Consider the following 14,327-nt stretch of genomic DNA (forward strand, 5'->3'; position numbering starts at 1 on the left):
GTGACCTATTATCTATCGCTGGGTCTGTTGTTAAAAGTGGAGCAAACAAATTGTTCTGTCATTAGAGCAGTGATTTTTAACCTTTCTAAACTCATGGCACACTGACAAGGCGCTAAAATTGTCAAGGCACACCATCAGGTGTTTGACCATTGACAAGGCACACCTCCCTGCCGGTGAAGGGGTCCATATACCCCAGTGGTCCGACTAATAAATGACCCTGCCCAAAGTCCCGTGGCACACCTGTGGACCATTCGCGGCATACCAGTGTTCCCCGGCACAGTGGTTGAAAACTACTGCATCAGAGAGCCAGACAGAGGTTAACCAGGGAACTCAGTAGTAGCACCTAATTTTGCCTGCCTTCAAATGACAAAAACGCATCCTTGATGGTATGCACAGCACTCTCTTACTGATTAACCAAGACTGAGATGCAAATCAGCCACAAGATACATGATGCGAACATACCTCTAGTCATATTTATAGAACAGCAATAAGCACTTTAGACTTTAGTTTATTTGGTCTGTGCAAATGCTCTCAACTTCACGTAAAAAAGCTAAACTGTACCCAAGCACGTCTGCATATCAGAGTACAATCATCATTAAGCTATCCATAGTTACACTTGTTCACACACAGCATTCGGGGTATGTCCAATCTATATACCGTGTACACAGATAGTTGATCTCTAAAAATGAACGCAGGTATAGTCGCTCACATGGAACAGTGCACCTGAAGACAGGCACTCGGCAGAGTGTAATGTACCAACAGCCCAGAAGTCTTTAAACACCGAACATCTTGATTAATAAACCCTTAACTATGAACACTGCCCAACCTAAACTTTCAGAGCTAGAAAACCCATTTAGTTCTATTTTGGGGGGTAATTCTGGAAACTGAAAGAAAGAGGCTAAACTCGAAAGAAAAGCTGAATGAGCACAGAAGATTGTTCAAAGAGTTGTGCACATTTCAAAATGATTCGTTTGTGAACCAACATACTCTGCTGGCTTCTAAACAAAGGTAGTGCCTGTTAGTTCCATGTTCCAACCCAGAAAGAGTGTTGGTTTAGATGTCTGGCACCTACTAAAACCTTGAGAAAAAAAAAGAGCTTCCGATTCTTTGCCTTTATATCAGTGTACTGTACTGAAAAAGCCATGATGGAAAAACAATCTCACAACTACCCTTTGTGTTAAAAATGTCGAGAATAACTGAAATATCAAACAGGTAGTCTAACTTTTTTGTTCAATGAATTTCTATACAGGTTTAGATGAGTCATTGTGGAAACAGGTGGACACAACGTCTATTTCAGTGGTGTTCATAAGAACATAAGAACAGCCCCGCTGGATCAGGCCATAGGCCCATCTAGTCCAGCTTCCTGTATCTCACAGCAGCCCACCAAATGCCCTAGGGAGCACACCAGATAACAAGAGACCTGCATCCTGGTGCCCTTCCTTGCATCTGGCATTCTGACATAATCTTCTAAAATCAGGAGGTTGCACATACACATCATGGCTTGTAACCTGTAATGGATTTTTCCTCCAGAAACTTGTCCAATCCACTTTTAAAGGCGTCTAGGCCAGATGCCAGCACCACATCCTGTGGCGGAGTTCCACAGACCAACCACACGCTGAGTAAAGAAATATTTTCTTTTGTCTGTTCTAACTCTCCCAACACTCAATTTTAGTGGATGTCCCCTGGTTCTGGTGTTATGTGAGAGTGTAAAGAGCATCTCTCTATCCACTCTATCCTTCCCATGCATAATTTTGTATATCTCAATCATGTTCCCCCCCTCAGGTGCCTCTTTTCAAGGCTGAAGAGGCCCAAACGCCATAGCCTTTCCTCATAAGGAAGGTGCCCCAAACCAGTAATCATCTTAGTTGCCCTCTTTTGCACCTTTTCCATTTCCACTATGTCTTTTTTGAGATGTGGTGACCAGAACTGGACACAATACTCCAGGTGTGGCCTTACCATCAATTTGTATAATGGCATTATAATATTAGCTGCTTTGTTCTCAAAACCTTTTCTAATGATCCCAAGCATAGAATTTGCTTTCTTTACTGCCGCCACACATTGAGTCGACACTTTCATCGACCTGTCCACCACCACCCCAAGATCTCTCTCCTGATCTGTCACAGACAGCTCAGAACCCATTATTATTTATTATTATTATTTTATTAATTTATACCCCGCCTTTTTGCCCAACGGGCACACAAGGCGGCTTACAAACACTTTAAAAAATACAACATTAAAAATAATCATTAAAAACAATTTACAATAATTAGAAAATCTAAAAACAAACAAACAAACCCCGTGGATTTTCATATAAAAAGCAAGAAGCAAGAACACCAGCCAGCCTGCCAACAATTAAAAGCTTTTTGAAATAAAAAGGTCTTCAGTCCACGCCGAAACGTTAGCAACGAGGGAGCAGTTCTCAGTTCTAAGGGGAGGGTATTCCACAGTTTGGGGGCCACCACCAAGAAGGCCCCCTTCCTGGCCACCGCCCCTCTCACATCTCTTAGTGGCGGCACAGTCAAAAGTCACATTAGCCTATATGTGAAGTTTTGATTTTTTGCCCCAATGTGCATGACTTTACACTTATTTACACTGAAACACATCTGCCATTTTGCTGCCCATTCTGCCAGTCTGGAGAGATCCTTCTGGAGCTTCTCACAATCACTTCTGGTCTTCATCACTAGGAAAAGTTTGGTGTCGTCTGCAAACTTTGCCACCTCACTGCTCAACCCTGTCTCCAGGTCATTGATGAAGAGGTTGAAGAGCACTGGTCCCAGGACAGATCCTTGGGGCACACCGCTTTTCACCTCTCTCCATTGTGAAAATTGCCCATTGACACCCACTCTCTGCTTCCTGGCCTCCAACCAGTTCTCAATCAACCGTCAAGATAAGAGTGTCATTTTAAAAAGTGAGTACCAATGGGAACCACTGATTTAAGTGGAACATGCACATGAAGGAGCTGCTTGGTTTTTGCAGTTCCTGTAAATGGCATTCCACCATCTTACCTGGTATAGATGTTAGGCTGACTGGCCTATAGTTTCCCGGGTCCCCCCTCCTTCCCATTTTAAAAATCGGTGTGACATTTGCTGTCCTCCAATCCTCTGGCATCGTGGCCGTTTTGAGGGACAAGTTGCATATTTTAGTCAAGAGATCAGCAACTTCATTCTTCAATTCCTTAATCACTCTTGGGTGGATGCCATCAGGGCCCAGTGACTTATTGATCATTATCAATGAGGTCTGAAACATCTTCTCTTTTAACCTCTATCTGACTTAATTCCTTGGTCAGGAGGGGCCATTCAGGCATCTGCCCGAGGTCTTCTGCCGTGAAGACAGATGCAAAGAACATTCAATTTCTCTGCCATCTCTAAGTCTCCTTTTATCTCCCCTTTCCCTCCCTCACCATCCAGAGGGCCAACTGCATCTCTGGCAGGTTTCTTGCTTCTAACATATTTGAAGAAGCTTTTCTTATGCCCCTTAGTGTTGCTGGCCATGTGTTCCTCATAGTCTCTCTTGGCCTTCCATATCACCTTACATTTCTTTTGCCACAGTTCAAACTATCCAGTTCAAAGAACCTTTCCCATATTGACATGTACTGATTTATGACATCTTTTATGCCACCCCTCCTCCAAGTTGCTCAGACAGCATACAAAGTTCTCCCCTCCCCACATTCTGTCTTCATAGCAACCCTAGGGAGGAAGGTTAAGCTGATCAAGTGACCAGCACAAGATCATCTAGCAAGCTCCATGGTTGAGCAAGAATTTGAACAAGATGTTCCTAGAACACCATGCTGGTTAACCCCCCACATCAGTGTTTCTCAATCTGTGGGCTGGGACCCGCTAGGTGAGTCATAAATCAATTTCAGTTGGGTTGCATAGCACATAGCTCAGCCACCATTGAAAATACAGAGCTGGTGGGCAGGGCAGACTCCTGGTGGGAGAGAGGCATGGTGCTTTGCCCTGAATAGGTGGAAAGATGGGATGCTGGAAAGGCGGGAGGGCTATGTGACTCGAGAGGGATCCAAGTCTGCATTCTGCTTTGACTTCCGAGTTAGAATGTTTGAATTCTGAGCTATGTAAAACAACAAGCATGAACGCACTGTGTAATGGGACCTTTGGCTGATTGCAGCTTAGGTTTGAAGCCTAAATTGATGATGTCACTTCTGATCATAACACCACTTCCAGGTTAACAACATCACTTCCATTGGATCTTGACAGATTAACATTCTAAGAAGTGGGTCCCAGTCCTGAAAAGTTTGAGAACCACTATGCTACATCACACCTGTTTGAAACCAGAACCTCAGGACATTAGAAAAGATTCTAGGGAATACATACAAGTTCATGAAGGACCAGTTTCACCATAGGAAGAGCAACTGAACATGAACAACTGTCCCACTGCATCTAGTTCAGCCCTAACAAACAAAGAAATGAACCTATTTTGCCCATGCCAGAGAACCAGTATTTTGAGAAACTTCCCAAAACTTTTTGGTTGTCCAAGGTTTTAAACAAGGGTCCTTCTCAGCTATTGGAAGGTGTCAAAGATCAAACCTGGGACATTATGCAGGCAAAGCAGATACTCCACAGTTAGCAGTGGTCACTAACACACACCATTTGCAAGGGAGGAAGAGAATGAGAAAATGGTTGCACTTGTTGGACACTGTCCTGCTCACTTTCATCAGTGCTCACTGAGGACTGACCATCTTCTAATTAGTTGAAGGATCACATTCATCAGCATTATACTCCACGACAAGGCCAGCATACAAAGCAAGGCTGCTCTAATACAGGGAGTTTCTAAAAACACACACAACTTGTTATAGGAGAAGAGTTGCCCCTTTCCTTGAAACAATCCATGTGGTTTAATTTTTCAGCTCGCCACCTGGGAAGCTGTTTATAAAATATTAACACAGTGATACAGACAGAAGAGAATGCCTGTGAAACACAGGAGGGGCAGACGTGGATTATCTTGCAGGCACCAATGTGCCTGCTGTTCTTCAGTCTCAGCTGGGTGAATATGCACCCCAAGACTCTTCACGTACAGGGACAGCCTGTCCATGAGACCAACCAAAGCAAACAGAAAATGAACACATCCAGGAGAAAGGTACTAATCTATCTCAGCACTGGGCTAGTTTTCTGTTTACAGAAAATTAATTTACATAGGGGAGGTTCAACAATACCACTAGCAGTCAAAGGTGATATAACCCACTTGCATATGGACCCACCGTAGGTCAGGCCTTCCTTCAGAACAGGAAGACAAACTAGATTACCTTTTATTTTGTTTCATTCTTTAATCCTATAACTACAATTTAGTCCATTGCAAACACTTAAGACCCACTGATTCCAAAGGGAGAGTAAGACCATGGGATAAACACTAGGTTCCAGGGGTGGGGAAAGAAGCACATGCTACTCAAACCCAACCATAAGGTCAACTGAGGCAATGGCCTCAGGCAGCAGATTGGTTGGGGCACTCATCTTTGACCATGCACTTCCCTTGCTCTTTTTCCTTCTCCTACTCCATGAATTGGAAAAGGAAGAGGTAGATGGAATAGAAGCATGGAGGAGAGGAGTGAGCTAGAATATTGCGTCCACACTTCCCCCTCCATTGCATTCCTTCTTTTTCCAATCCAGGGAGTCAGAGGACATGCTGGCATATCACCAGGTAAGGGGGTGGCAGCATTTGGCATGGTGCCTGGAGGACTCAGAGCAGCCCTGTTCACATAACACATAAGAAAACTAATACAAGGGGCACTATCCACATCCATTGTCCACACAGCCTCACCAAAGTTTGCCTTACTTATTAAGACAGTTAATGCATCTTCTCAGAGAAAAGATGCCACAATTTCTGTAAGACTTGGGCAAGGAAGATTTCTTTAGGATTTTCCACTGGGTTCTTTGTATTTCCAGGGCAGAAAGTAAAGAGGCCAAAGCCGTCCCTAGTAACTTGAGCACCTTGTTTACTGAACTGCACCACTGGGAGGAAAAGGAGGATGGGGAATATTTTTTGCTTTTATAGTGTGGGTGAGAACTGTCAACTAAATCTGGACTGATAAAAATGTTAAGCAGGAAACTTTTGATCTTAAGTGGGCAGCAAGGGTTGTTAGTGAAAGAGACAGATTCATAAAACTCAGAAAAGTAAACATTTAAAATCACTGCATAGCAGCTTCCAGGGAAATAAGTCTTTCCAGCAAGCACACATGCACTGAGGAGCATGTAACAGGAAAAAATGGCCATGAGGATTTGCTTCATTAGCTTACCAAACATGAGTCCAAATCTTGACATGTGGCTTCATACAAATTAAGCTTAAATAAAATTCACTTTGGCAACTTAAATGCTGCCTGTCAAAGACATAGGTTGTAGTTCATGTAACAACTGGCACAGATATACATACTTGCTCAAGGGGCATGTTTGGATATTCACCTTTTTCTTTACTTTTTTGGCACTATGGCTTTACCTGAGATTAATAAATCTCAGTTTGTGCCAAGGTTATGAAATAGGCAAAATGCACCTGCTGTTTTAAAAGTTATTTATTTATTATTTAAGAAATTTATAGCCCACATTTCCTCTGCCAAAGGTAAAGGAAAAAAAAACAATAGTTGTGGGAATTGGTATTAAAAATGAAAAAAGCAGTGGTGGAACAGCAGCAAGTATTATATTGAGGCACAGGAGGCAACCCCCAGCACATTCATGCACACATCCAAAACGCACATCACTTAAATGCTTGACAAAAAAAGTGTTTTGAGCCCTTGCCGAAAAGCCAAGAGGGAGGGGCCGACAGTTCTTAACACCCTTGAAAAGAGTTCCATAGTTGTGGCACTACTATGAAGAAGGCTTGTCCTTGCACTACTATTCCTCTAACCTGGGTCACATCCAGGAGAGCCCCCTCAGATGACAGAAGAAGGAAGGCCAGAATGAATGGGAGAAGACAGTCCTTTCAATACATGTGTTCCAGACCCTGGAGGGCTTTAAAAGTCAAGACCAACACCTTGAATTAGGCCTGGGATCAAATCAGCAGTCAGTATAGCTGTTGGAGCAGTTCTCCAGTAGAATCAAACCACCTTACGTAGGTCATGAGGGCTGACTGGAAGTCTAGTTTCACTTCCATATCTACTAGGAGGCCAGATCTCTCAATACCTTTATTATTATTAAGAATATTTCTATATCACTTTTCAACAAAAAACAATCACAAAATAGTTTACATACAAAAATCAAATAATTAAATGACTCCCTGTCCCAAAGGGCTCACAACCTAAAAAGATGCAGAAGAACACCAGCCACAACAGCTAGAAAATACACTGTGCTAGAAGACAGTTACTCTGGATCTAAGAGGAGCACCACTTGAAAAAGTATCCCTTTGCTCAGTTAGCAGGAAATATCCAGTTACCCATTTAACTTTATTTGATAAATGTGCTTAATGGTTAAATAATGTCCTATTTATTCATAAAAGTTTGCTGGCTGAAGTCATGGCCATTTACAAACACAAAAAATCCACACAAAACACTGCAACAAACTAAAAATGCTGTGCAAGACTGTTGTACTTTGCCAGTTCACCCGAAATTAAAACAGTCATTAACAATTAAAACTAGAGCAACAACAGGGATAGCTGGGCAGTCCACAGGAAAGCCCCAGCTCATGTTCAGAGTCATTACTGTAGCTCAGGCCCAGCCACAATTTGCATCCAGCCCATGCAGTCCAGACCATTATATCAGAGGACACCTGGACAAAAATCGCTACATTCTTGAACTAGAAGTTTAAATCTAACAAGTTAAAGAAAGTAGAAAATAGTTTTCTGAACTGACAGCAAGGAATGATAGTCAACTACATCTCTTAATCTACAGGATTAAGAATAGGAAAGAAGAGTGTGCCCCCAGACACTATTTTTACACAGCAATTTAAAATCTATTGCATTAGAAAAACACAACCCAAAGATCACTAAAACTACTAAGGTTTAGTCAGCCCTCAAAGCCTACACAAAGGACTCAACTGACCAACCCCTTTTCTAACCTCTTTTGAATTCCCTTTCACAATGGATCAGTTATCCTCTTAAAGCAGACAACTAACCTGTGAATGAAACTCTCAGCCAGACCAACACAGGCTGCAATCCTATCCACACGTTCCTGGGAGTAAGCCCCATCAACTATAATGAGACTTCCTTCTGAGCAGACATGCCTATGATTGGGTTCACAAATCTCCAGAGACGTAAACATGTTATCTAACAAAGAGACCACAGCCAGGCAGTTGGTCCAACCACTCACAAACCCTTAATAAGCCAAAATGCTGAACTTAGGAGGTGTCTTCATATCTCACAATCTAGCTACCAGCCTTTCAACAGAAAAAATGAAACCTTAAATGCAGTTTAATGCCACAACTTAAGAGAAGCCAAGGAGATACAAAAATTTCAACACCTGAAGTCTGAATGCACCTTTAGATGGAAGCTAATGTGAGAACCAGGGTGTTGGATAAGGACCAAAGAGACTTTGGTTCAAGCCGATGGACACTTGTTGACCTTACCAAGTGGCCCAAGAACAGTCACTCTTGTTGGTCCTTTCTACCCACATTTGTACAATGGGAACCAATACCTATTTCACAGTACAGTATTATTATATGATACTATGAATACATGAAGTAGCCTTACAGTGAGCCAGACCACTGGTCTATCTAGTCCGGTGCTGTCTACAGTGACTAGCAGAAGCTGCCCAAAATGTCTCAATGCTACTACCCAACATTCTTTTAATTAGCGATACCAAGGATAGAACATATATCCTACCACTGAGCCTAGGCCCACTGTGAAACGGTCAAAACAACATCCATGTCACAGGGTGAGAAAGCATGGTTGTTCAATGACGAAAGTAGGATGTGAACCCAGTTTTAAGCCCTAAACTACACCAGCTGTCATGCAAATTAATCACAGTAACAATATTGCCCTTTCCATACTCTACTTTTGGAAACACAACTTTGCCACACCTTGAAAATCAGCCGCAATCACAGGGACACACAAAAGTCCAATCCACCCATCAAAATAGTATCCATGAAATCACATGACTATATTTGCCTCTCTGATCCCAAACCTCCACTGCCTTGTGGCTACATCCAGTTATGGAAAAGGCTTCAGGAGTCAACCTCGAGGCAAAATCCGGAGCCGGAGTCCCTGAGGCGGTTCACGGCTGAACACAGTCACGTTCTGGCAACTCCTGCGACGCCGCTGGAACCAACCGTATTGGCCTCTGGCTTTCCATTGGACCATTTCAGCAATGTGGAGAGGGGGGATTTGCTGCATGGGTAACAGCCTATCCTCCATACCTACTTTACCCAGGCTTCGCGCACTGGAGAGGACACTCTGTTCCAGAGCCACCATTCAAAGCGCAATACCATAGTCTTCCAAGACTGAAGGATGTCAACACACATTTGCCTCTCAGTGGTTCTGCTGAACAGGACAATGGCAGACATAATTTAAGACTGGCAAGAAATATATTAGCATGTAGACAACTGAAAGGAAGGGGAATGATTGTACAACAAGAGCTACCTACATTTCTCTCAACAAGTCACAAAGTACACTGTCAAGCTGTCAACACAAGAAGGTATGAAGCCAAAACACAAGGACGGTTTTACACCAAGACTGAAGAACCTAAATATCTGCACTGGAAAAACATTTTCATTCTCCACTTTTAAAAGCTCTGCAAGGCAGAACTGTCCATTTAGGGGGATTGGGGGGGGGCAAGAAGGGGGGAAGCCTTCTCCAATTAACAAGCAAAGCAGTAACCACCTTGCAGAATCAGGAAAGGGCAGCAATGCAAGCACCTTTGTGGCAAGCCAAAGTTAGATGTACACAAATACCACAGTCCTGGTTTCTTGTTAAACTGACTCAGCCTTTCTGGAGAGGGTTTTAGTTTCATTGATCCAAAGGCACAACTAGGCATGCAGCCAACACTGCCTATAAAGGAAAAGAAAGGCCCTATAAGGAAATAGAAAGCTATCCTGGAGAAGATGCCCCGATAGGCCCAGTTCGAAACATGCTTCATGTCTGGCTACCTTGCTTCAGATATCTGTGAAAATTTCCATCAATTATATTTGACCATAAAAGCAGAATAAAGACAGCTTTTAAGCCTTTCTGAAATCCAACTACAAGACAACGGATTCCACTTAGCTGACAACTTCGAAATGTGTCTGTGTTTCAAACCAAGCACAAAGATTAGATGAAACAGGTTGTTTCATCATGTCAGTCTCTGCAACAGGAAGGGATGTGGTTGAAATTAGGCTTAACTGAACTCAGAAAAAAAGAGTAATGTGCACAAATTAAAGTTTCCCCTAGATACCACCATTTCCTCCCTCCCTCCATTACCATTTTAGGCTAACTTCTAGGATATTCATTCTGTTACAAAGATAAGGAACAGTGCACAACTATTCACCACTAAAAATTGGCAAACATAGCTGCAATTTGTACATAGAGCATGATGTGCTCTGTCTGGTAAGCCAACATACACATTACATTAAAGTTTCATTTGCTTAGAAGAAAGAAAAGGCTCGTCGTCTCTCTCTACACTGAGTATTTAACCCAGAAAGTTGTACCAGAAATCTCTGGTATTTAACCCAGAAAGTTGTCTTTTCAAAAGCCTTTTTTTGGTTTAAACAACATAAGAAGGTACTTTATACCAAACACTAGTTCACCTAGTACTATCTATCCTGATGGACAGCAGTTCTCCAATCTACCAGACACAGATCTTTCCTAGATCTTTTCTGGTAGATGCCAGAATTTAAACATTAGGTCTTGAACATGCTGTTCCACAGAAGGATCCCTCCCCCATTTTGAAAAGGATAAGCTGCAGGTGCAAGATGCTTAAGGTATGTTAAAGGTGCAAAATGCCCTCTCGCATATGCTCTAAAAACTATTTTAACAGTCCAGAGGTGACCTACTTCTGTGACATTTCTCCATAAACTAGAAGCCACACAATATTAATTCTCCACAGAGGAAAAATACACACAGCCCCAATCTGGAAACTAGGGTATCTAGCATATGGTACTGATTTCCAATACAAATGCCTCCATTCTACCAAATCCCAAAGCACAACAAAGCACCAGCTCTTTAACACCACCAGTTCTTCTGTGAATCACTTCCCCACCCATCCCTTTAATTGTAACTTACACTTGCAACATGATTTTGTTCAGGAAGACTCCATCAACTAGATCCATATACATGGCAAGCTTGTCTTCATTATCATTCCCTAATGGCCCAAATGTTTTCACCTGCCATGGAAAAAAAATTATTTTAGAAAAACATCTCAAGACCACCACATTCACATACAATTTTCATCCTTACCTAATATAACCGCAGTAATATTTTTGAACTAAATGATCTGGAAAAACATCAGTTTTCAAATGAATCCATCCTAGCTACACTGGGTTAGATTTATGCCCAGCTCTTGCTTAAACCAATTTAATTTCTCCATGAAAGCTTGTTAACACACCTCCTTGAAGAAAGGTCCGAGGTCAAACTTCAAAGCCAGTACCAGCTGAGGAACAAGGATGACCAGATTACCCATTTCCCCTTGTCTACAGAGATGTTCTCATGATGCACTTTGCTTGCTCCCATTCTTGTGACCCACAAAATAAAATGTAGCCTAGTTACACACGCAGCAGAATGAATGAGAGGGTGGAATTAATGGAATAGAGTCCACCACTTCAAGACAGCAAGTAGGAGATGCCAGTTCTGAATGCTCCTCCATGCAAAACACTGCAAGCAGAAAAACACGCACAGCCAGGAGAAACGTCCTAGCCTAACTGTCCCAAAAGACTGGTTTTCAGCTTACAGAGCATTCATGAACATAGAGGACATTCAACAAAGCAATTTACCACCAGAAGTCTAAAGTAGTACCATGCGTTCTACCGCCTTACTCTGCATGTATACAGGTTAGGGGTTCCTTCAACACAGAACACAGACTTGAAATTTTTTTCACCTTTTAAACCTATAACTGTCTGCGCTTTTTACTCTTCCACTGAAATCAATGAGATTGAAGGGCATGGATAGTACCAGCCTGTAAGGGGCAAAAAAAGGAATATGCTACTCCAAGACAGTCCACCCATGAGGCCAATCAAGATGGGTGCCTGGCCAAACACCACCACTGCTGCTCCCCCTAGAGTTGGACACGCTGTAGCCCCCTACTCTCTTCAGCTTCCCTCCCCCTCTTCCTTTTCTAATTCAGAGAGTGGGAGGAGCAGAGGCAGGCATATCATTAAATAAGAGGAGGTAGTATATGGCACACTTCCTTGGGTATCAGGAGGTCTTTGGCCAGCCCTGGTAGCAGTCTCTGTACCACTCTGTTAAACCTTCTCAAGCTAGCTGTTTTTCACAGAGCTTTGTTTTTCTCCTAGCCTCATTTCAAGCTGAATAAAGTTAGTCTAATTTGCAAAATGCATTGGCTTCCAAAGTCAGCCCTAGGACCTTTTTCTTCTCTGGATACAAATGGGTTGGTGTGTTTTTTCAAACATCAGAACAGGTAATTAGCAAGCATAAGTGCAACCTTATTACCCTTTGGTTATGAAATTCCTATGTCAAGAAGCATGTTTTTGAAAGCAGCATCTGTGCACAATGCAATGAATTTCCTAGACCAAAAAAGGCACAGGTGTAGGAAGACCACAGAAAAATCAACACGTGTGTAACAACTGCACACCAGGGACATGCAGTGGGTGGGGAGGCATGTGAGGCAGGGCCTCCCCACCAGAGTCCTTTGAAAAGCACCACCGCCATCTGAGATGTGCAAGCACTCACAAGCCATGGGTCTCACACAGTGGTGGTGCTTTTCAAAGGACTCTGGTGGGGAGGCTCTGCCTCACATGCTCCCCCACCCACTGCATGTCCCTGCTACACACATGTCTACTGTACTACCTGCCCACATAGTGTGCAGGAGCTGAGAATCCAACAGCCAATGGTGACTTTCAAGTACATATGAATGAATAGAACCCATAACGCTGGGCAACATACAGGTTGCATTCCATTTACTTCCATGGGAACATATGTAACAAAATATCATATCTGGAGCACTCTTAACTGTTACAATACACATGCACTGCAAGGTTTTTGTTTGTTTCTCATGCTTACTCAAGACAAATCCCCAGATAGCTTACTACAGCTTAAGATCCAGGGAGACAGCTGAGAGGCAGCATCCTTTAAAGCAGCTATTTACAACTGGTGTGCCACGAATAGTCTGCAGGTGTCCCATGGGAATTTGGAGGAGGGTCATTTATTATTAGGGCTATTGAGGGGCGTAAGCCCCTCATCAGCAGCATGGTGTGCCTGCCTTGTCAATGGTAAAAAAAACAATGGTGCGCCTTGACAGTTTTAGCACCTTGTCAGTGTGCCCTGAAATGAAAAAGGTTGAAAACAGCAGCTTGAAAGTGCAAAGGTGTCCTCACTCCAGCAAGTGGGTCCTATAATCATGCAGATCGATCTCTCTCTCTCTCTCTCTCTCTCTCTCTCTCTCTCGCTTTAGAGTTCAAGAAACATGAGAGATGTGCCAGTTCTCACCACATGGCTTCAAAGTCTCTCTCTCTCTCACACACACACATATTTTGAGCTGGCAGGTCTGTGGCAGGCAGGTTGTGTTACCACTTTTGGTTTCAAGAAGTCTTAAGTTACTTCCGCTCAAATCACCCCCCTGAGCACACACACACACACACACACACACAAGACACCCACACTATTCCATAACCCCTTTGCACAGCCCAGCCAGAAGTTCCACTCTGGTGCACTTTGGCTGCCTGAATCCCATTGATTCCCTGCCCACCCCACGTCTCTCCCCTTTGCCTGGGTGGCCCAGCAGCAGGCCCCCCACGAGGGGTGGGGAGAGGGGCCAGCCAGCATCCTCCCTCCTGGCCCCTGGCACTTCCCCCCCCCCCCGCAAGGTGCAGCCAGGCGCGGCTCCTCCAACTCACCCAGGTCACCAGCGGGCTCTGCAGGAAGCCCCGCAGGAGTTCGGAGACGGTCACATCCATGTTGCTCCCCGAGGAGCGCGCTGGGCTGGGCTGGCCCGTCTGGGAGCACAAAGGAGGGCCGGCGCGCGGGGAACAAAGGCGAGGAGCCCCTGCCCGGGCGCAGTTGCTAGGAGGGGAACAATGCGAGGCTCGTCTCTCCTCCCCCTCGGCGGGGAAGGGACCCAGGCAGGGAGGAGGCGCACGGGCGCGATCGCGGCGCCTCGCCTCGGCTGCAGGCTCCTCCTCGCGGGGCAGGGAACCCAGCGCTGGCCGGCAACCTGCCCGGGAGAAGGGGCTGGGCAAGGCGTGGGGCAGCGCCAAGGAGACGGTGCCAGACCAGACCAAGCCTCGTGCTCCTCCGCTCGCTGCAAA

At 44.1% G+C, this 14,327-nt stretch overlaps 1 protein-coding gene across 1 annotated transcript in view; it reads right to left on the reverse strand.

Annotated features, from left to right (window-relative positions):
* The window catches only part of CCDC88C (coiled-coil domain containing 88C), a 127,779-nt gene extending 113,803 nt beyond the window's left edge, over positions 1-13,976 (reverse strand). Inside the window, exons 1-2 of the mRNA XM_066612161.1 lie at positions 13,917-13,976; positions 11,131-11,231 (exon numbers count right to left, since the gene is read on the reverse strand). Coding sequence (XP_066468258.1) covers positions 11,131-11,231; positions 13,917-13,976 — 161 coding nt within the window. The remainder of the gene's footprint in view (positions 1-11,130; positions 11,232-13,916) is intronic.
* Between the last annotated feature and the right edge of the window lie 351 nt (positions 13,977-14,327).

This window comes from Tiliqua scincoides, chromosome 1 (assembly GCF_035046505.1).
Source record: "Tiliqua scincoides isolate rTilSci1 chromosome 1, rTilSci1.hap2, whole genome shotgun sequence".
NCBI classification, from domain to species: Eukaryota; Metazoa; Chordata; class Lepidosauria; order Squamata; family Scincidae; genus Tiliqua; species Tiliqua scincoides.